General features: G+C 31.1%; 10 protein-coding genes and 1 non-coding gene across 11 annotated transcripts; 5 read left to right on the forward strand and 6 right to left on the reverse strand. All coding sequences in view use genetic code 12, as the record gives it.

The window, feature by feature from the left end:
- Window positions 1-164: 164 nt before the first annotated feature.
- Window positions 165-1,346, reverse strand: CTRG_05446 (uncharacterized protein; the record flags this gene model as incomplete). The annotated part of the gene is made up of 1 exon (XM_002551102.1): window positions 165-1,346. The coding sequence occupies one exon, from the start codon at window positions 1,344-1,346 to the stop codon at window positions 165-167; it is 1,182 nt and encodes a 393-aa protein (XP_002551148.1).
- A 3,030-nt stretch (window positions 1,347-4,376) lies between these two features.
- Window positions 4,377-5,993, forward strand: CTRG_05447 (uncharacterized protein; the record flags this gene model as incomplete). The annotated part of the gene is made up of 1 exon (XM_002551103.1): window positions 4,377-5,993. One exon carries the CDS (start codon window positions 4,377-4,379, stop codon window positions 5,991-5,993), a length of 1,617 nt encoding a protein of 538 aa, XP_002551149.1.
- Window positions 5,994-6,126: 133 nt separating this feature from the next.
- CTRG_05448 (uncharacterized protein) lies at window positions 6,127-7,005 on the reverse strand (the record flags this gene model as incomplete). Its single annotated transcript, XM_002551104.1, has 1 exon — window positions 6,127-7,005. One exon carries the CDS (start codon window positions 7,003-7,005, stop codon window positions 6,127-6,129), a length of 879 nt encoding a protein of 292 aa, XP_002551150.1.
- Window positions 7,006-7,231: 226 nt separating this feature from the next.
- On the reverse strand, window positions 7,232-8,734 carry CTRG_05449 (uncharacterized protein; the record flags this gene model as incomplete). The annotated part of the gene is made up of 1 exon (XM_002551105.1): window positions 7,232-8,734. The coding sequence occupies one exon, from the start codon at window positions 8,732-8,734 to the stop codon at window positions 7,232-7,234; it is 1,503 nt and encodes a 500-aa protein (XP_002551151.1).
- Window positions 8,735-9,344: 610 nt separating this feature from the next.
- CTRG_05450 (uncharacterized protein) lies at window positions 9,345-10,940 on the reverse strand (the record flags this gene model as incomplete). Its single annotated transcript, XM_002551106.1, has 1 exon — window positions 9,345-10,940. One exon carries the CDS (start codon window positions 10,938-10,940, stop codon window positions 9,345-9,347), a length of 1,596 nt encoding a protein of 531 aa, XP_002551152.1.
- Window positions 10,941-11,245: 305 nt separating this feature from the next.
- On the forward strand, window positions 11,246-11,665 carry CTRG_05451 (uncharacterized protein; the record flags this gene model as incomplete). The annotated part of the gene is made up of 1 exon (XM_002551107.1): window positions 11,246-11,665. One exon carries the CDS (start codon window positions 11,246-11,248, stop codon window positions 11,663-11,665), a length of 420 nt encoding a protein of 139 aa, XP_002551153.1.
- Window positions 11,260-11,658, reverse strand: SDC1 (Sdc1p; the record flags this gene model as incomplete). Its single annotated transcript, XM_002551108.1, has 1 exon — window positions 11,260-11,658. The coding sequence occupies one exon, from the start codon at window positions 11,656-11,658 to the stop codon at window positions 11,260-11,262; it is 399 nt and encodes a 132-aa protein (XP_002551154.1).
- Window positions 11,666-11,840: 175 nt separating the features above from the next.
- Window positions 11,841-12,521, forward strand: CTRG_05453 (uncharacterized protein; the record flags this gene model as incomplete). The annotated part of the gene is made up of 1 exon (XM_002551109.1): window positions 11,841-12,521. One exon carries the CDS (start codon window positions 11,841-11,843, stop codon window positions 12,519-12,521), a length of 681 nt encoding a protein of 226 aa, XP_002551155.1.
- Window positions 12,522-13,030: 509 nt separating this feature from the next.
- On the reverse strand, window positions 13,031-14,311 carry CTRG_05454 (uncharacterized protein; the record flags this gene model as incomplete). The annotated part of the gene is made up of 1 exon (XM_002551110.1): window positions 13,031-14,311. One exon carries the CDS (start codon window positions 14,309-14,311, stop codon window positions 13,031-13,033), a length of 1,281 nt encoding a protein of 426 aa, XP_002551156.1.
- A 1,844-nt stretch (window positions 14,312-16,155) lies between these two features.
- Window positions 16,156-16,521, forward strand: CTRG_05455 (uncharacterized protein; the record flags this gene model as incomplete). The annotated part of the gene is made up of 1 exon (XM_002551111.1): window positions 16,156-16,521. The coding sequence occupies one exon, from the start codon at window positions 16,156-16,158 to the stop codon at window positions 16,519-16,521; it is 366 nt and encodes a 121-aa protein (XP_002551157.1).
- Window positions 16,522-17,352: 831 nt separating this feature from the next.
- Window positions 17,353-17,424, forward strand: CTRG_06372. Its single transcript has one exon. It is a non-coding gene; the product is annotated as a tRNA-Asp (tRNA).
- The last annotated feature ends 3,935 nt before the right edge of the window (window positions 17,425-21,359 follow it).

Consider the following 21,359-nt stretch of genomic DNA (forward strand, 5'->3'; position numbering starts at 1 on the left):
CATAAAATGTGGTGTGCACGTTAATTGGATCACGTGATATATTCTATTTCAATCAAATTTGAGTTAGCTATTAAACTCTTTCATTTTTATTATATTATTAGACAAAATAAAAAAACTCTATCAATTAAGGATTTACACAGTTACACATATATAACAAATTGTAATTATCTACTTACTTTCCTTTTATTGGTTTGACTAGCTGCTTTTAATGCAGAAAACCATTTAGTCATGTCATTTTCATCATTACAACTAAATCGTAATCTTTTCAAAGGAGTAATTATCATTAGACACCATTTTCTTTTGGAACTTATTGGATCCAATTCAATTACATCTTCAATATCATAAATTGGAATAATCTTAATACTGCTGCTGCTACTACTATGGGGTATTTCTAATGTTAATGTTCTATTAGTTAATCTAGCATGATATTTCTTCCATTGTTGATTATACTTCTTTCGAAGCACTTCTAATGAACCTTCTTCAATAGTATATTCTGGTATTTCGTGAGTCAGACTTTCACGAGATTCAGTTCTACTAGGTGAAGATTTAACTGGTGATTTATCTCTTTCATCTTCTTCTTTAGGAACATCCAAAGGGTGGAATAAAGGAGATGACACGGCACTTGATTGGACATTTGGAGTTAATGGAGAATCCGAAGTAAATCCATCAGAACTATAAAATTCATCAGATATTTCATCGGAAGTATACGATCCAGTACGTTTAACTTGTGATTGTTTATTTTGAATTGAATGTATTGGTAATGTTGGTGGTGGTTGTAAATTTGATGAGCTTAGTGATCCTTCATATGGAGAATTCTCAGTGTTATCTTCTTCTAAATCTTGTTGTGTTGATGTATTTCTAAATATATCTTCTGAATCTTCAAAATCTTCGTCGTCTTCTTCATCGGCATCATTCGTATTATCCTTCAGATGGAAAAATTCATGTAATGCTTCTCTCCATTGATTAAATAATCGTTCATCATCTGTTTTGAAATGTAAGACCTTATTTGTAGTGTAAATGGCAAGATGATTTTTGTGATGATCAGGAATAATATTAAATGATAATAATTTAGAAGCATTATATACTTTTAACGGTTTATGCTCTCGAGAGTCTTTATAATAACTTAGTTGACATTTTCTTAATACTAACCATTTCTTTTTCCAATGTTTTCTATGAGTTGATCGTTTATACAAGAATGATGATATTAGAACTCTATTATTTTCAATTACATCATGATCTGAATTGGTTCTATGTGGAGAAGGAAGGTCCCCTAGTTTTGGTGAAGTGGTTGTAGATTGAGGTGGAGAAAGTATATGCTGGTGCTGCCCCTCTATTGATACTGACATTATTAAGCCCGTCTAATGAATTGTAGTATAATACACTGTATTTGTTTAGAATGATCTTCTCTTCAAGACAAGTAAATCAAAAAAAAAGACAAAATGAGAGGCTGGTGGTGGAGGCAATAAATAAATGAATGATTCCAACAATTGGTATTTATAATGAATTAATTTTAATTTAACTAAAAAAGAAAAGTAACTGAATAAACCAATTCTATTCTATTCTTTTTTTAGTTAAACGAAATCTGTACGGGAATGTATGTACTGTATGAATGGTATATTTCTTTCTTTCTATTTTAAAAGCAAAACAATACAAATTCCGGCATATAAACAACGCCAAAAATAAATTAACCGTTGGTGCACGCCTGAGTACAATTGTGTGTGTGTGTGAGGAACCAAAGCTTCGGATAGAAAAATTTTCTTTAACCAGCAACACTCACTATCCATATCACAATGCACTAAATAAAATATCCGAATAACCGCTAGACACATAGCACTTTTCAAGTAAAGACTAATATCTTTTTGATGTGTGAGCCATTTGATTGTATTCTAATGTGTGCAACAAACGTTTATGAATAAATTAAATCAATAAACCTTGCCATTTATTATTTTTAGAATCAACTTGATCAACGGATCTACTTGTAGCATAGTGGAATGAATACCCACATAGTGTACCTTAGAACGCATGTATTAATCCTCCACTTTTTTTCGTTTTACATTGTTTGGTATGATTCTTGAGAATCTAGACCTAATCTAAATCATTTTCTCGGAATGCATAAAGGATTAAAAACTTTGGTTAATCGTTAGTTCTACTTCATGTTGACAACGATGTTGATATTGACAAACTAGGAAATCTTGAATTGGACAACAAGAAATCGTATACACATTGTTTCGCCTATACAAACCAGTCCAATGTTCTCGGTCGAGAGTACAGGTACTTTAAATATGAATTATTCTATGGGTGGATGTGTAAATCCCCCTCCCCCCCCCCCAATCTCTGTCGTAGCTATCGCTTAGAAGTTAGAAATGAACCGTTAAAAGCACAAATAATTGCAAAGATGATAAGATGTGCCTTTTTGTTATTCAAGATTTCATTAAAACAAATTTGCCACCCAAATTACGTATAGCTACCAATTCATTTGATGGGATAAATGACAATAGAACCCATGCTGTAAGTGAAAGAATACTTTTTTTCTTATTTATGATCTTATTTTTGATATATATTTCAATATCCCTCAGATCCTTTGAACTACACGTCATTAAATGTCAAATTTCAATGATATCATTTCTTAACGCACTAACTGATACGTCATTAGAGATTATGAATAATTGCTGTAAAATACAAAACTTTTTACCTATCAAGAAGGCTTGTCGTATGATGAAAATGATAGCATGAAAAAAAGGGTACAAAAAATATAAGCCGTTTTTGTGGATTTTAATGTTTTTTTGGTAATAAAATCCGACCAAAAAAAATTAAAAGTAGAGTGAAAGCTAGTCGTATACCTCAAATAACTACCAGAATAAACTTCAAGATATCTCAGATAGAGTATCATTAGGATGTTAGTTGTAACTAGAATAAATAGAGTAACAATGAGATAGAAACAATAGTGTAATTTAGTTTCTTATATACATTGTCAAGCTAAAATCAAGCAAAGAAGAAGAAGAAGAAGAAGAAGAACGTGCTTCATCAATAATCATTCGACTTCTCTTGGTATGTGTCTATAATTGTTGCTATTTGGACTAACTAATTTCAAGACGTTCTCTGCACTATTCTTGATGTAAATATATATAGTTGCTATTTTCGTTTGATTGCTATCCATGAAAAACTTTCCCCATGGTCATCTGAATTTAACCAGTGTGATTGCTTATTATGTACTCACCACCATTAGTACTAATCATCATCTAATAATTACGACCAGATACTATCATCATCATTGTTAAATCAACATCAACAATAGGAAGTTCCCAACATCTTACCAACCCTTTATAATAATTCTTTCCTAAAACCCCCATTTGGTTAGAAACTAATTAATTTATTTTTTCTTGGGGAAAACCTGTAAAAAAAAAAAAAAAATTAAAATTAAAAACTTTAAAAAAAATGTCGTACATTCGGCAGTAGCTTAATTAGTATCTTTTTTTTACAGGTTATACATCTACGACACTAAATTAGCCTTGATAATCTAATTATGTAATACGTATCGGGGGCGCACACTACTTCTTCTTATTCTTCTTTGATTTATACTCGCCATTAACTTATACTATGATGTAACCATACTCTCTCCAGTAACAATGAAAACAAAAGTCAACTCACCCATACATATTAAGAAGATAACCATCACTACCAGGGGGGCGAGGAGAAGAGGGGGTTTAAAATTTGACACATGCTGAAACTTTCTTATTATCTTTTTTTTTGCAAAAGTGAAAAGTTTCACCATCATCCCTGAAATATCACATCATAGCCTCAGTTTCTCGGAGTATCGTATGGTACATACAGTACATGCTACCAGTGTAGCAAGACACGGTATCATCGGAGCTAAAACTCCGTATCTAACAAAAAAAATTGTCGGAGACCTTTTTCTATAATGTGTGGGTGTTGGTGTGTTGTAGCAAACAAAACAATGAACGACATAATGAAAATGACGTCAGTCAGACATTTTTTCGGTATGCAATACACGACTTGCGCTACACTCCGTATCTATTACGTAATACATTATTCCTAAAACAGCCTAACCTGTAAAATCACCCCAAGTGGGTTTACAGGTTACGGGATCAATTTTCTTTTTAAGAAAAGTATAATAAACCTATTCAAGATGTGTGTTGAAGTGTATGGTGGCTAAATCAAATCGTCCATTCATTATTGTTCCAAAAAAAAAAAATTAAAAATCCATCATATAAAGGAGAGTGGATTTCCCTTGTTTCATGTTGATTTTTCCATTTTTCTATCTTATATTTTTCTTATATTAATTATTACTTTAACTTTTACTTATCAACTAATTAATCTACAATCCTTTATACGAATCAAATCAAATCAAATCAATAATGACTAGAGAACAAAATATTTCATCTGAAGCTATCATTGAAGAAGATGGTGGTGCTCAATTCCAATCCTATCTTAATAACGACGGTATTGACGAATTAATTCCCCAGGTTAGAAAACATCGTGTATCATCCTTATCCTTATCTGATTTAAGTAATTGGCAAAATGGTTTAACAAAATTATCTTCGTCAACTTCACTTTCAAATAAAAATTCATCATCTGCTAATTTAATGAAAGTTGATTCTTTGGCTAAATTATCAAGAAATTCATCTATTATTAAAAGAAAGAAGAAAGAAGTCATTGATCATGAAAGAGTTGCCTCATATGCCTTTTGTTTTGATATTGATGGTGTTATTTTAAGAGGTCCAAATACAATCCCTGAAGCTGTGGAAGCCATAAAGATGTTGAATGGTGAAAACAAGTACAAAATTAAAGTTCCTTCTATTTTTGTTACTAATGGTGGTGGTAAACCAGAACAACAACGTGCTGACGATTTATCCGAAAGATTGGGTTGCACAATTACCAAAGAACAAATTATTCAAGGTCATACTCCAATGAAGGATTTGGTTGGTGTATACAATAATGTCTTGGTTGTTGGTGGTATTGGTAACACTTGTCGTAATGTTGCTGAATCTTATGGGTTCAAGAATGTATATACTCCATTGGATATCATGAAATGGAACCCGGCCGTTTCTCCATATCATGATTTAACTGAAGAAGAAGAAGTTTGTACCAAAAAAGTGGATTTTTCAAAAGTTTCCATTGACGCTATTTTAGTGTTTGCTGATTCTAGAAATTGGGCTGCAGATCAACAAATCATTTTGGAATTGTTGGTTTCTAAGAATGGTGTGATGGGTACTGAATCCAAGACTTTTGATGAAGGTCCACAAATTTATTTTGCTCATTCTGATTTCATTTGGGCTACAAATTATAAATTATCTCGTTATGGTATGGGTGCCTTGCAAGTTTCTATTGCTGCTTTATACAGAGAACATACTGGTAAGGAATTGAAAGTTAATAGATTTGGTAAACCACAAAAGGGTACTTTTAAATTTGCCAATAAAGTCTTGGCCCATTGGAGACAAGGTGTTTTGGATGAACATTTGAAGAAATTGTCTATTAATGATCCAGATGCCGATGATGCTGATATTTTAATTAATGAAGATGGTGAAGAAATTGTCAATCAAGCTAAATTGGAAAATTATAGATGGTCTAGTGATGAAGATGACGATGAAGATGATGAAGAAGATAAAGAAGTTAAATTGAATGTTGGCAAGATTGCCGAAGTTGGAAAACCTGATAAAATCACCTTGGAATTACCACCAGCATCTACTGTGTACTTTGTTGGTGACACTCCAGAATCTGATATCAGATTTGCTAATTCTCATGATGCTTCATGGCACTCAATTTTAGTTAAAACTGGTGTCTATCAAGAAGGTACCGAACCAAAATACAAACCAAAACACTTGTGTGATAACGTCTTGGAAGCTGTTAAATATGCTATTGAAAGAGAACATCAAATGGAATTGGCTGAATGGAATTCAGTCACTGACAAACAAGACGAACAAGAACCTGAAGTTGATAATGAACCTGTTAAAACTACTGACTGGTTTGGTTAGATTTTCCATCATTATTATATTTCTCTTTTATTTTATTTTATTCTATTCTTTCTGTGTTTTATTAGAGTTTATCATAAATAAATATATACATATATATATATAGTATGCTATAATAATAGATTTCTTTTAACTTTTATCTTCTATTTTTAATTCTTGAAAGTATAATCCAATACCATGGAGGTACAAATAAGTACATAAGAAACATTCTAACTAAATCTATCTTATAAACACCAAATCTTTGCAAGGCAATTCTTTTAGCATGTCTTCTTGAATCAATTGGATCATAATGAACTTTGCTTAATAACAATTCTCGACAATACCACCAAAAATGACCCAAAATTGTAGAAATGATAAAAAACCAAACTGTGGAATTATTGAAAAAACTCAAATCTCCATATATAATCAATTTAATAAAATCATCTTGAATATTTCTTGATTGAATAATATTTAAAAGAGCAATCATCCAAGGGAAATAAACTCTTCTTAAAGTAAATAATCCAAACATATGAATTTCAACATTTGGTCTATTTTGTGAATCAAAATATGTCAATATTCGACATAATAAATCACCTAAATTAAAAATTATTATTCCCAATTTATAATATAATAAAGCAACCAGTAATATAATTGATAAAGATATTTGAATTAAAAAATATAAATAATCAATAGCTTTATTTCTTTCCATAAATTGGTTTAATAAATCATGTTGATTTTGATCAAATTCATCAATTATATATTCAGGTAATATTGTTTCATTAGTTATAAAATTCCGTTCAACTTCACCACTTGAAGTACGTAATAAAAATAATTCAAACATTAATTCAAATGATATACCTTTAGATACACAAAATGATGTGAAAAATCTCCAAAATTCTTTACCAAATGCTTTTTCAGGTATGAAAACTAATGATACTAATTTAATTCGTTGAAGGGAAATAAGTGCTGCTGTAATCGATTTCATACCACTCCATGATTTAGTAACTGGAGGAACATTTACCCAAAATTGATCCATTTTCTATATCGTATTGTTGATAATGATGGATAAAGTATGGGGTATGATGATGATGATGAATAGGTTCTAATGGTGTGTGTGGGGGAAGGCGGGAGATTCTTGCTTGATTGATTGATTGATTGATGATATTTTTTTCTTTTTTGGGATTTAATGTTTTGCGTATTATCAGTATCACGTGATCGAATGTCAGAAATGGAGGATATATTATACTATTTACGTACAACTTTTACTCAACAGTTTGGGTTTGAGATTTTCTCTTTTTAGTAATTCTTCTTTCAAATTCATCTTTAGATTCACCAGCTCTCCATCTTAAATTATAAGCAGGATGACTTTCTAAGAAATAAGTTGGATCTTTCCTTTCAGTACCAAATAATTGTTCTCTAAAAGTTAAAGTATGATCACCTTGAACTTTAGGATAATCCAATTGTGCCAAACCTCTATTTTGTAATTCTGGTATTACATATTCGATAAATTCTTCAAAAGTTCCAGGATTAACGGCATAAGTAACATTGAATCCATCAACTCCTGATACTTCAACCCAATGTTGAATTTCATCAGCTATTTCTTCAGCAGTACCATAAAAAACCGGACCCAATCCACCAACAGTAATTTGTTTAGCAATTTCTTTTCTAGTTTTAGCAACTCCTTCAGGTTCATTTGGTGATTTTTTATTCCATAATTTTAAAAATGATTTAACTGCATTAGTACCATTCTCATTAATATTTTCATCAGGTCCATATTTACCAATATCAATACCTGTCCAACCAGAAAATAAAGCTTGAGCACCTTCTTGATCTCCATACAGTTGAAGCTCTTTATATTTCTCTTCTGCTTCTTCATGTGTTTTACCAACTATTGGAGTAATCAATTGTAAAAATTTAATAGAACCTTCAGGACGTCCATATTTTTCTTTAGCAATTTTTTTAATATCAGAGATTTGTTTACCTAATTCTTGAGGAGTGAAATGAGTTATAAATACAATTTCAGCATTTTGAGCAGCAAATTCTTTACCCAGTTTAGAAGTACCTGCTTGAATAACAACTGGCATTCTTTGAGGAGTTGGATGAGTTACAAAAACTCCAGGAACTTTATAATATTTCCCATCATGATTAATTTCTCTAATTTTTTCAGGATTTGTATAAATTCCATTTTTCAATTCTAATGCATCATCAGCCCAAGATGATAAAAATAATTTATAAACAACATCAATATATTCTTGAGTTTTAATATATCTTTCTTCATGTGGAGTTAAATCTTCTCCATTTAATAAATTTCTTGCTGCTGAATCCAAATAACTAGAAACAACATTCCATCCAACTCTACCATTAGTTAAATGATCTAAAGTTGCTAATCTTCTAGCTAAATGATATGGTGCTTCACTCATTGTCAGAAATGTAATTCCAAAACTTAAATTTTTAGTAACTGAAGCCATTGCAGAAATAGCAGCACTTGGTTCAATAGTTGGAAATTGTGCTCCACTAATAGCAACTGGTTTTAAATTTTGTGGTCCATTATAAACATCATATGGTCCTAATACATCAGCTAAAAAAATTGCATTAAATTTACCCTTTTCTAATAATTTAGCTAAATTTATCCAATGTTCAATCTTATCAAAATTGATAGATTTATCCTTTGGATTTTTCCATAATCCTGGACATTGTAATCCCAGAGTACCCATACAAAAAGCATTCAATATTATAGGTTTGTTTTCTTTGGTATTTGTTGGCATGCTTGGCAGTAGTAGTAGTAGTAATAGTAGTAATAGCAGTAGTAGTTGGAGTGTAGATTAGTATAAAAAAAGACAAATCAGAAAATGGCAAGGAGAGTGGGGGGGGGAATCTGTCGGTTATTTGTAGTTGTTAATTAAAGTACCAAATGGACATGATTGATGAACAATACATGAAAATCACGAAATATTGAATAATCATTATGGGATTCACATATTTCTGGAAAACTGTGGCTCTTCTCTTGTAGTATGTATAATTGATAATCGATATAAGTTGGATGTTGTTCGTGTACATGGACACAAAAGTCAGAAATTTTGCGACAAGTTTTATTTTTTTCAAAATGGCACGACAGTTCAATGAAATAAATAATTGTGGCATTGATATTACCGACCCGATAATAATTGTTAAACCTAAGATAATGTCAAGAATTAAATTATATTAACACAACAATACACTATGTACAATAAAACAAAAAAGCCAATTAAAAGTTAATCTTCTTCAAGGAAAAAAAATAATATACTAAAACAACAATTTTATACTAACCGCCTTTATTGGCTTCTCCCATTCCAGGCTTTAATTTCATAAATCTGGGGTAATTGTTTAAAAAACAACTTATAATCTTTCTTCTTTAAGTTCAGATCCATTACTCTTAATAATATTATAACCCCAGAATCCAATCACATTCATAACTCCAATTCTCCAACCATTGAATAGTCCTAATTGCTTGAATTTCTCCCATAAAGTCAAATCGTCATCAGTTTGATTCAGATCATTGAATTCAACAATTAAATTCTTTTGTGGATCTTCTATACTAATAACTTTCTTGACATCTTCTTTCTTTGGCGTTAACAAAAATCTAACTTGTTCTTTACGTAATAAATTCTCTACTGGTAATTTGATAAAAAATTCCAAAATTAACGAAATAAGATTGACAAAAGTGTAAATATTAGGGGCCGAGTAGGAATCAATATTAAATTTAATAAATAAAATATATGGGGCCATTTTACGGAAAATACTGGTGGATAATTGATGGAATGTAGTTAACAAAACGATAGGTGCTGGTGGATGAGTTAAATAATAAACAGGGAAATTACGTATTGACTCACGTACTGATCTTGTAGATTGTATAATTTCTTCTGCTGATTCTTCAATAATGTCGTCATTTAACAATGGTTTGGTGTTAAATTGCGTAATCATAAACTTGACTCTAATTAAATCCAAAGGCATCAAAATAATACCTGTTACAACACAAGCAGTTACCGATAACCATAATGACTTGAATGGATCGTTTGAATGTGTCAAATCGAGGAAAAATGGATCAGGAATACCCAAAAATGGAGAAATGAATCCCGTAATCCAAGCTTCAATGGTATGTGATAATGTTTGGTAGATAAAAGAAGCATTGATACCTCTGAACAATGCCAATGGTCCATCCTTATTAACAATTGCGGTTATTATATCAATAGTATGTATTGATTTTGGTTTGATTTTATTATGTCTGGATCTTTTTCTAAGTTCATTACGGGCTTTTCTAGTTGGTCTTGCTGTTGGTGAAGTCATCAAGTTTTGATCACTCTCATAATCCTGGCCAGACCAGACTTTTTGTTCATTCTGTGATTGGAAATAATTAATTGGCTCGTCCTCGTCATTATCTTCATCAGCACCATAATCATCATCGTATTCTGTATTGGTTGCTTCTGTTTCATCAGTGGTAATACTACCGTCAGTTTCAGTTAACAATCTTCTTGATTTAGACAAGTCACTTTTTCTAGATGGTCCTGCATTGAAGTTAAATTTACCAACTTGTAAAACCAAACGGACAATTTCCAAAGGTTGAGTTAACAAAACTTTAACGTAGCTTTTCACAAAATTCCATACTAAATTCTTCATAACTTCAACTAAATTATTAGATTCAAAATATTCATTAAATTCCAAATCATAAACATAATTCTTGTCACTACCGGCTTTAATTCCGATTGGTCCACCACGATTAAGCAGGTTTCCTATTACACCTTGATTTTTACCCACATTCTGATCAATTAATTTCTCCGATATATTTGACGTGATAGGTTTATTTGATTTTGGATCAATTATACCCACGCCTCTTTTGAATATGACTGAATATCCTGGATTAAATGTATCATGATCATAGTATGGTCTCAATGTCAGACTATCTAAATGTGATGGGGTATTTGTTGAAGAGGACATGATTAGTAGTCCATATCAATGTAAATAGCAAGAGTAATGATTACAGCAAGAAACAGAAGGAGAAATAAAAAAAAAATGGCTCGTTTTTGCTCTCCTTAATTATTTTTGTTTGGTTCTGCCATTTTTTTTAGTTGTTGTTTTTTCGCCTTTGAGATTTTCCTTTTGTACCAGACATCAAAGGTTACGAAGGACAACATTTGCAAATGATGATTATCAAGTGGTTGGTATACATGTTCATTGGCTCTACATTTCTTATGAAAAAATAATCCTTATATATACAATGTCATTACTAATACAATCACAGGATGAATCCATCCTTCTATGACCTTTCTTCCTCTGACTTTGCAATTAGATATTCTCCTAAATATTTCAATGGATCTTCTGGTTTAACTTGGGCCAATTCTTTTAATCCTTCTAATAATGCCAAAGTCACGTGCTCATTGAGGTATCGTCTTACTGAAGATCCACCAACAATTTCATGTATTGGAGGTTGGTTTGTCGATGTGGTTGATTCCAGTTTTGACTTCTTTGCTGGTGTTGATACTGGAGTCGCCGAATTGGAAGCTACGATTGGTTGTGGTTGTGCAGGAGGTGGTGTAATTGATGATCTTTTGTTGTCTTCTTCTATGGTAACACCATTATTGGTTGTATTTTCTATTTCCGTGTTTGTGGAAGGTGATTCTATACTATTTGATACTGGCTGTTCGTCTATGTCCATTGTGTAGTGAATGGTAAGGGGTTGAGTCTTTTATAGGTTGTCAAAATCAACAATTTTTTTTGTCTGTTTTTCGTTCTTCACATCAGTCCGCATGGAGACAACAACAACAACAACAAAAAAAAACCCTCATATTAAAGAGTGAACATTTAATGAACACGTAGGATAATAACAACGATACAACGATGGACCCATTCAATGAAGTCAAAGAGGATGCATATAATTCCATAAGAACGTTAGAGAATATAATAAACTCACGACCAAATGGTCAACCACCAACATCTGATCAACAATATGATTTTGAAAATAATTATCAAGAATTACAAGAGATTTATCAAGATTTACAACAAGCATTATCCATAAGTGAAGCACAACCTGCTAAGTTTAATTTGTCAGATTTAGATATTTCCAATAGAAAATCGATATTACTGGATTTAGATAATAAGATTATTCAATTGCAAAATAGTTGGAACACAAAACAATATAGAGATGTTACTACAATGTCGAATAGAATAAGTCAAGATGGTATTGGTGATGATGGAGATAATCCATTTAATGAATCAGGTATGACATCGTATCAACAACAAGAGTTAATTCAAGAACAAGACAATCAGTTGGATGATATTCATCAAACAATGATGAATTTAAACCAACAAGCAGCTATAATGGGGAATGAATTGGAAGAACAAGGATTTATGTTGGATGAATTGGATTATGAATTAGATAATGTCGATAATAAACTACAAAGAGGAATGAAAAGAATAAATATCTTTTTGGAAAGAAATAAAGAAACAGCTAGTAATTGGTGTATTGGTATATTGGTGGTAGTACTATGTGTACTTTTAGTTGTGTTGATTATAGCATAAGACAACCAGTAAAAACAGGCAGATAAACCACATCACAAAGGTTTCACAACTCCTCAATGTTGTATTGTAAGGGTAATAAAAGAGAAGACAATAATTTTTTTACTGTAAAAGCTTTTTTTTTTCTTTTGTTATATATTCATTATCACCAACTGAGATTGAGACAGTTATTCAGCATTTTTTTTGTTTTACTTTGTTTTGTATTGTATAGATATCGGGTACACTTTCGAATTAGGTAATAGTACACCAGGATAGATATAGTTTCTTTATAAGGAAATAAACGTTAATGACAAAACGAAAAAAAAAGAAAGCATAATTAATAATTACATTAATAATATAAGAACAGTCAACTTTAGCCTAAAACCTCAACAGTTGCAAAAAAAAAAAAAGAAAAATCAAAAGAAGAAAAACTGAAACATCTCTAAAAAAAAGTATTCTAAATCATAATAGAAGTGAAAGTGTGATAAACATGTAAGCCGGTATGGATTAACGGTACTAGTCCTTTTTTATTATTATTTTGACTTCAAGAAATCTATTTTCTTTCTTAATTGGTATTTAACGATTCTTTCATCGCATGCAAATATATCTTGGAATGACAACAAATTGAAAAAATCCTCTCTAGCTTCATTCTCTAATCGTTCAAACTCCTCTTTTAGATCACCCATGATTAGACTAATGTTATGATTGCCATTTGATTTGTTTTGTATAAAATAAGTCAATCGAAGCAAATTCTCAACATAAGATTGTGTTGTTGTCCAGAACGCTTCATCATCACTGTATCTACCTTGTCTATTCCTAGGTATGAATCCATCGTAGGTTCTTTTAATAGTTATTAATTCAATAGCAAGGTCTTGAAGGAAGCTGAAAACAGCAGTATATGTGATTTCAGTACTCAAACCAACAGTTCCACCAGCAACCAATTTTTCAATGAATGGATCGACAAGTTGCACTATTAATGGTTCCATTTCCACGGTTCGAGGCAACGGTAGTTTGTCAATTCTTAATTTTTGACGGAATAATCGATCAAAGCGGATGTAAATTGGTAATAAACGTTTGATGAAATCGATATGAGCTGTCAAAAATTCCATCAAATCAATGGCCTTAACTTCAGCCTCAGTAAATGATAAACTTGACGTATCAACTTCTTGTTCAATTATTCGTTGCAAGATTGAATTCTTCAACTTGTCGAATTTTTTCTCTTCTTTGTAATTTATATGTAATTTATCCATTGCAATTTCAATTAAAGGAATGTCGAGGGTATATTCTTGAATCAATTCCTCAACAAATCTAGTTACCGACTGAATAATATACGATGAAGGAGGAATGTTGTTAATATCATTGTTTAGCCTTTCAAGATACTCCAGAGCTTGATTGGAGTCATTATCAAACCTGTCCAAAGGTTTCTTATTTTCATCAATTAAGAATTTCACCTTTTCTTTCACCCCAGTTCTGATGAAAATACCAAGAATAGAAGATTTCAACAACGGTTGAGGCAAAGCAAACAAATTGTTTATATGATTATGGATTTGGGTGAGGCCAGGGGTGATGATGTCCAACAATTTTGCGTATATTTGCTGGACATGATTGCAATTCGTCAACAGGTTAATTTGTAATTTATATTTGTTGATTAAACCAATATAATTGTTGATGGTTTCAAGTGGTGGAGGAGTATCGGGATGGATGGAGTATTTCAAGATATTCTTGAGGTCATGGTATAGATAGTTGATGAGGTCGACATAATAGGACATCAACCGTGCAGTTAGATTGAGTAGCTGCTGGAATATCGAGATCATTGGGAGGATGATATTCCATATAAATTTGAAAAAGTGTAAAATCGGAATCTATTAACGAGAATTTTTTTTTAGTTCAATGTATGAAGAAAAAAAAAAAAAAAGTCTTCCACAGTGTAAAAATTAGCTTAGGTTTTAGCCGGTGAGGGTAAATTTTCCTTTGTTTCTTTTTTTTTTTTTTCGTTTCCGTACCAAAATGACTTTTCCCCTTTGATTTGCTTTGTTTTTCTCTTTTCCTATTTCTGATTGTTTGATGTTTTTGGTCTATTCAAGGTTTCTGGGTTCTACACCAATGTGCAATTATTCAATACAAAGTAGAATTGATTAGTTTAACTAACTCACCAGAATCAAATGACACTACTTCTTCAAAAAGCAACAGGATCTAGCACAATTGATACTAACAAAAGGAGAATAAAAAAAGAATAAAATAAAATAAAATAAAATAAATAATTCAATGAAATTTTAATATTTCAATTTTGTTTTCACCTCTTTACTTTCAATTTGTTGATGGTATTTTTATTTTTCTTCTTTAATATCTTTGACCATCCAAGATTATGAAAAAAAAAGGCATCGAATGCTAATTATATAGGAATGTATAATGTTTAAATTTCTTTCTCAGACTACAAACCACTTCAAATCTCAACCCCCCTATGAATTCGGAAATAGAAGAATGCATGTAAAAAAGAAAACAATACTAATGTTAGAACAAAACAGGGCAGAAGCATAAAGAAGGATTTACTAATATGTAATTATAGTTTACTCATAATGATTAATGATGGTCTTTTATTGCTTTTTCCATTATTGTGATTTTTTTGTATCTGATGTCGAAAACTTTTCAAATACCAACAAAAACCGAAATTTATGGCTAATGAAAGCTACCATGAACTATTTTTGACAAGCAGCAATATCAACCGATGACAAAGATTACAAATATTGTCTATGTAGAGGAAATTCTACAAATACATGGTTCAGAGAGTCTATAGTCTTTAGATATCAACAGTTTAATATCTCATTTCTATCACTCTACAATTGGTTAGATTGCTATTGCATCTCCATAGCTTATATATCTTCTGATTATTAGTTCACGGGTTTTTTTCTCTCGGAATGGGAATTGGTTTCCTGTCCGTGAGTTAATGAAGTAACGCCATAAATTATTCCCTTTGCTGCATATCAGCTACTTTTGTTTAATTTATTTTTGTATTCTTATTCTTTTAGGGGAAATTCTTGCAACCGTAAAGCACGGCAATTTCATTCATTCATTCAGTGAGTAGATAAATCATTTCCGATATATTATTATGGTACTGTCTGAAATATATTGAATTTCGTATGTGTGTATATTGTTTATTGTATATCCGAAATCCGCGTGTATATTCACGCCAAAATTTTCTTTTTCTTTTTTTTTTTGTTTTTTTTTTTTTTGCAATCATTTTTTTTTTTTTACTTAGGGGTTTGACATTCTTTTTTAAGGGGGTTCTGTCTCAAAAGAAAAAAAAATTAAGATGGTCTTCTAATGAAGTTTGTTGTTAGATCTCCAGAAAAGGAATTCCTAACCGATTCTACATCATCGATTCGGTTAAACTTGATTGTTGTAGCAAAAATGACAGAAAGAAAGAAAGAAAAGAAAAAAAAAAATCAAGCATGAAAGAAGAAGATCAATGAAAATGTAAAAGAAACTGTCCTTAATTCACTTATTTCTTCTTTTCCCTTTGTTAGGCTTTCGCACTTTGTCACTTGAGGGGCTTGTCTTGTCCTCACATGTAATTACACCATTATGTCAATTTTAGTATAAGTAGGTCTAAATATTTCCGTCCGCATTGTTCCAAAGAAATTTCCATACATGAGTCTACATGATGAGGGGTTTTCTCTATATCACATTCTGTTTGTATTCAATGTTTTCAAGGATGTTAATACATATATATGACCTTTTTACTGCCTTCCTCCCTTGTATGATGATATTCCAATGTACGAGTTTTATAGAACATATTCCGTTCTTGCATTGTTTCTTTTTCCTGTTCGTTTTCTGCTACTACAACAATAAGAAGTATTTCCGTGTGCGCGCGTTTTTTCCATTTTTTTTTTGTTGGTGTTGTTGTTGGAATGCGGGAATATTCCATGATTTAGAGGAAACTGTTGGTTTGCTATTTCCACATTTTATTATATTGCAAAGACAGGGCCTTGTTAGTAATAAAATGAGCTATGGAACCCACTATTAATTGAATAAGTACTGTTGGCAATGTTGCATATCCGATTTTGCATCATACTTTTTGCAGCAAATATTCTCTTACGTACAAAATTGAATGTTGTCTCGAATTGCTTTTCTTTTTTGTTACCTTGATCCAGATTATCGCTCACCATCATCAATTGATGCAATAACAAGGTAAATGATCAAGGCGGTATTTCAGAACATATATAAACTGGAATTGGGGAGTTCCCGTAACATCCGACACATTGGAAAAGTACAAATTATCACAGGTGGGTGGACAGACTGCCTCTGGAATTTGGAGGTTTATTCCTTTATGTGGAATAACAATCGGAATTAGCTAGCAATGATAATCAATTCTCATTGAAAATTTAACTGCTACTGGTTGAATTACTCAACAAAATCACTTTATCAATTTTATCGAGCACTTGAAATCAAAGACAACGGGTCGTCCAAGAAAACATGGAAATATTCTAGAAGACGTTAGCAGAAGGTGGCCAACACGTGAAATAAATTGGGCATAAACTTGCCAACTTTGTCATCAATCGAAAACGAAAAGGTAAGTTTCCTTCTGTTCATTGATAATAATAAACCAAGGGGAGATTGCAGACCAATTGGTTATGATTAGTTATTTCTATCTAGTGCATGCTTCTGGCAGTTGACAAATCATTGAAATCGTTTCGATGTTTTATAGTACTGACAGCTGCTTAAGAATTTTATAGTACTGTCAACATTCTTATACTAGAATGAAAGAATTAGTAGATTTTAAATAATAGAAAACTGTAGAAGTAACAGTATGTTTTGCTGTATAGAAAAGCATGTGCATTCCACTTCCACAAGAACATCTCTTGTAGTTTAACGGTCAGAATACGCGCTTGTCACGCGCGTGATCGGGGTTCGATTCCCCGCAAGAGAGCTTTATTTTTAAATTTTTTGCAAAGTAAACAATTTTTTTTATATATATTAATATTCCTACTATCATTGTAGAATAATCTATAGCCATGGTTGCCTGGTTTTAAAATCTCTGTAACTACATAGGTGGAACAGTAAATTTCTAAAGAAACATCTCCTGAGTTTTTCTCACGTGAGACGGCAAATATGTAAATCGTCAACAATAAAAAGCAAAACTATTTCTATTGATCTTAGAATTACTTAATAATCGTAATCTATTACTGGAAATAAATTTTTTTCGTGTTATTAGCTTGTATCTATCTCAAATAATTATATCTTAATCATATATTTTGTTATTTATTAGCATAAATTTGACACAATTTATGCAGTAAAAAATTGGTTTCTACACATAAGGCTGCAAATATTTCTTGAATTTCTTGAATTGCAATAATTATCTCCTAGTACTTTCATATTGCTTGTAATATTCACATGTGGAGGTTACTTAATATATGACCTATCATTTATAAATTAATTAACTACAATATTCTGTTTTAGATTCACTTAGTTTACAAGTGATGAAATTTCGAAAGCAATAAAGATAAATTTCTATTCTAAAATACTGAAAAGATATAAGTATAAATAAGCAACGATTTGTTCAAATAATATAATTCAAGGAAATACAAAAACAAATATCTTCAATTATGAAGTCCATTGGGACTTTACATAACAGTACAGTTGGAAGCCATGTATCCTCTACCATTCAAGACACGAATAACAGCGTTATCCTTAGAAGCAGCAGAAGCGGATTGAGTTTTAGCGTTAGCGTTGTTGTTAGTTTGTTGAGCAGCCATTGTTGATTTGTTTTTGTTTTATTGATAATGATAAAATAGAAATACCACAACTTGATACAGGACGATTACCCCTTTATATACGTTTCTGATTTGCATCTAATTCCATGGTCCTTGTCCGAAGAAGCCTATTAGCTGCAAATTTTTTGTCCCCAGGGTTGCATTTTGTTCCATACGACAGTTTTAATGCAAACTTAAAATTTCCTTATTTGTCGATGACAATGAAAATGTGTTTCATAATGTAAAACAAATTATTATTATAATCATGGACAAATACTAAGTTGCATGCCATCTATTAAGAGTATGAAAAGGCCCAAATTAAAATACTAGTTGAATAACTTGATAACTGTACTGCAAGGGAAAGTACGCAAATGAACAAGCATTATTAAAAATAACAATAAAATCATTGCGGAAGTATAAAACATTTGGAATCAATCAACTTTTTCTGTTTAGTTTTATGGCAAACTATAAATAAACTACTTGAAACATATTATAGAAAATCAAGTTTGTGTCTATGGATATTGTATACATTCTAACAGAACAAAAGGTGGAATCTAATTCACTACATTATTTAATACTTGATATATTCCATTGGTTTATATATATCTGTATCAGAATATTGATAGTATTCAATGACCTATCAATATTATGTACATAAAAAGTATTAATTTTGCATTTCATGAGACGTCTCACAAAATTTGTATAAATTTATCAATAATTGTATTATCTAGCCCTCTGAAAATTAGATCTTTATAATAATCATATGTTTACCATTATTTTAAGGTACTTGAATATTGATAAGTCACAGTATTGGTGTATATAATGTTCCAAATGGATTCATCAGGAACCCAAGTGGTTTATTTCCGTAATTTTCAAATCGGTTTACACACGAAAAAATCTCCAAAATCACTTGAATCTCTTTTCCCCATACAAAATTCAACTGATTATGTGTTTTCAGTTGTAATGGTTGGAAGCATGATCCATTGTGGGTTTAATGCATTTAACTTGATGATATATTAAAAGAATAACATAATAGATCGTCCTGCTAAGTACTAATAGTGATAGTAATGAAACAGAACCCGATTTATGTATTATATATTTCATTCTTTCTGATATTAGAGTTCTTCTTTTTTTCTTCTTCAGATTCATTCGTACGAACCATGGACCCAAATTCAAGAGTTTGCAGAGTTTGTGCGTCGAGAATAGGCATTTGAAAAGATTTTCAGCATAACTAATAGCCAATTTTATTCGGCAAATATTTTTAATGCTGGCTGATTTTATACCATCGAGCTCATTTAAGTTGTACACTAAAATCTTCGATCAAATCTACTTACAATTCACCTCCTTTGGAAAATGAAGGATAGACTGGATTTTTATACCGATACAGCATAGTTTCGTTAATTGCCGCTGATGTATATTTGTCGATATTTTATATATAAAGATAGTCTATAAGAGCATTCATACTATTTCACTATATTGTTTATCAATATTATTGTCTAACAAAAATATGATGAAAGCTGTTACCAGTCAATTGATGTTGTTGCGAAATTTTGGAAAAATAGGTGTATTTATAAAGTTGCGAAAAACTTTTAGAAATAACCAAAATTGAGAAATCGCGGTATTCTTTTTAGTTTGTTGAAAACCTCATTATGTTGCAGAAAAATAGTAACATCATAAGGTTACCCAAAAGTTGCCAAAAGGTGGAAAATAAGAAACCTCAGTAATTTTAAGGAAATTTCTAAAAATGCGACGACAAAAAATTAAATTTCTTATTTTTAAAACCAAAGTAATTTCATGAAGTTGTCTATGTTTTGCTAGATCTATCGATTATAGCTCGATTCTAGTCATTTTGGCAGCATGATATTATTTATATCTTTGTTTAATACTGCCACACTAACTTTTGAGCCAATACAATGAAAACTGGTGGAGTTAGCTATCAAACCTTACTCTTCAAAAATCAAAGTATCTTTTTTTTTATCGGGAATTATGGTTTTCCTAAATAACTCAATAATTATGATACTGAACCCTCTCAAATTGTATTAATTTGAATATTAATGTAGATATAATCATGTATATACTATTATTATATTATTTTTACAGTTTTTAAACCATGTAGTGCTTTCAAAGGGCTCCATCAGGATTCCAAGTGGTTTATTCCCGTGATTTTCAAATTGATTGACGCACGAAATATCCCAAATTTTTACGTAAATCTCTTCTCCCCTTACAAAATATAGAAATTGATATATTTCGGATATTCAATGGCCAGAATAAGTATTTATTATAATTTTTAGCTTATTACGGTGATTTATATATATATATATTATTAAATAAGTGATATTTTATCACTTCAGTAATGTAAAACTTGTTTATTGGTAATACATTATAATAATTTGATTCCTCGCTTTGGAATTTGGAAATTTTTTGCCGCAATTTTCTACCAAAACCAAAGAAAATTTCTGGTTCTATAGACATCAAGAGAGATTAAGTTGTACTGAAAGGTAAAACCAGAATCAGAAGGTTTCTTATTGTTTCTACTCAACCCATTATTGAATTTGTTGGTAATTGTTCGTGTAAATAATTTAATGACAGAAAATTGGTTCGAATATTTATCCATTGTACATATCACAATTGTCGGAAATCACCACATTTGCCTTCCATTTTGTACATGTTTGGTTTCTGGAAGGGACACCGTCTGAGGAAATTCTTCTTGAGAGTAAAGTTAAACTTTACGGTGACAATGATATGCTATTGACTCATTGAAGTTGTTTTATCAATTGAATCAATACTTCTAGAAATTCATGATGATCATTGATATTCTTTCTAACGTTTTACATGCTTCCTTGCAAAAATATAATATAAGACAGATTTCAGTTAGCTCGTGTCGTATAAATGTAAGTCATTTTACAATTATTGGACGAATCCAATAATAAATTGTGGAGAATTAAGTACAAGCACAAAATGACGCGACCACTTTTTTGTACGTCTTCGTCCACGCCTACGGCCCCTAAAAAAGACGCGCCAATTTTGGACGAAATGTAAACACCCAACAAAAAAATTTCTGCAATATAATATTTTCTTCTCTCGTAACCTAGTATAATAAACTTGTTTCTTT

The sequence above is a fragment of the Candida tropicalis genome (genome assembly GCF_000006335.3).
Source record: "Candida tropicalis MYA-3404 genomic scaffold supercont3.8, whole genome shotgun sequence".
NCBI lineage: Eukaryota > Fungi > Ascomycota > Pichiomycetes > Serinales > Debaryomycetaceae > Candida > Candida tropicalis.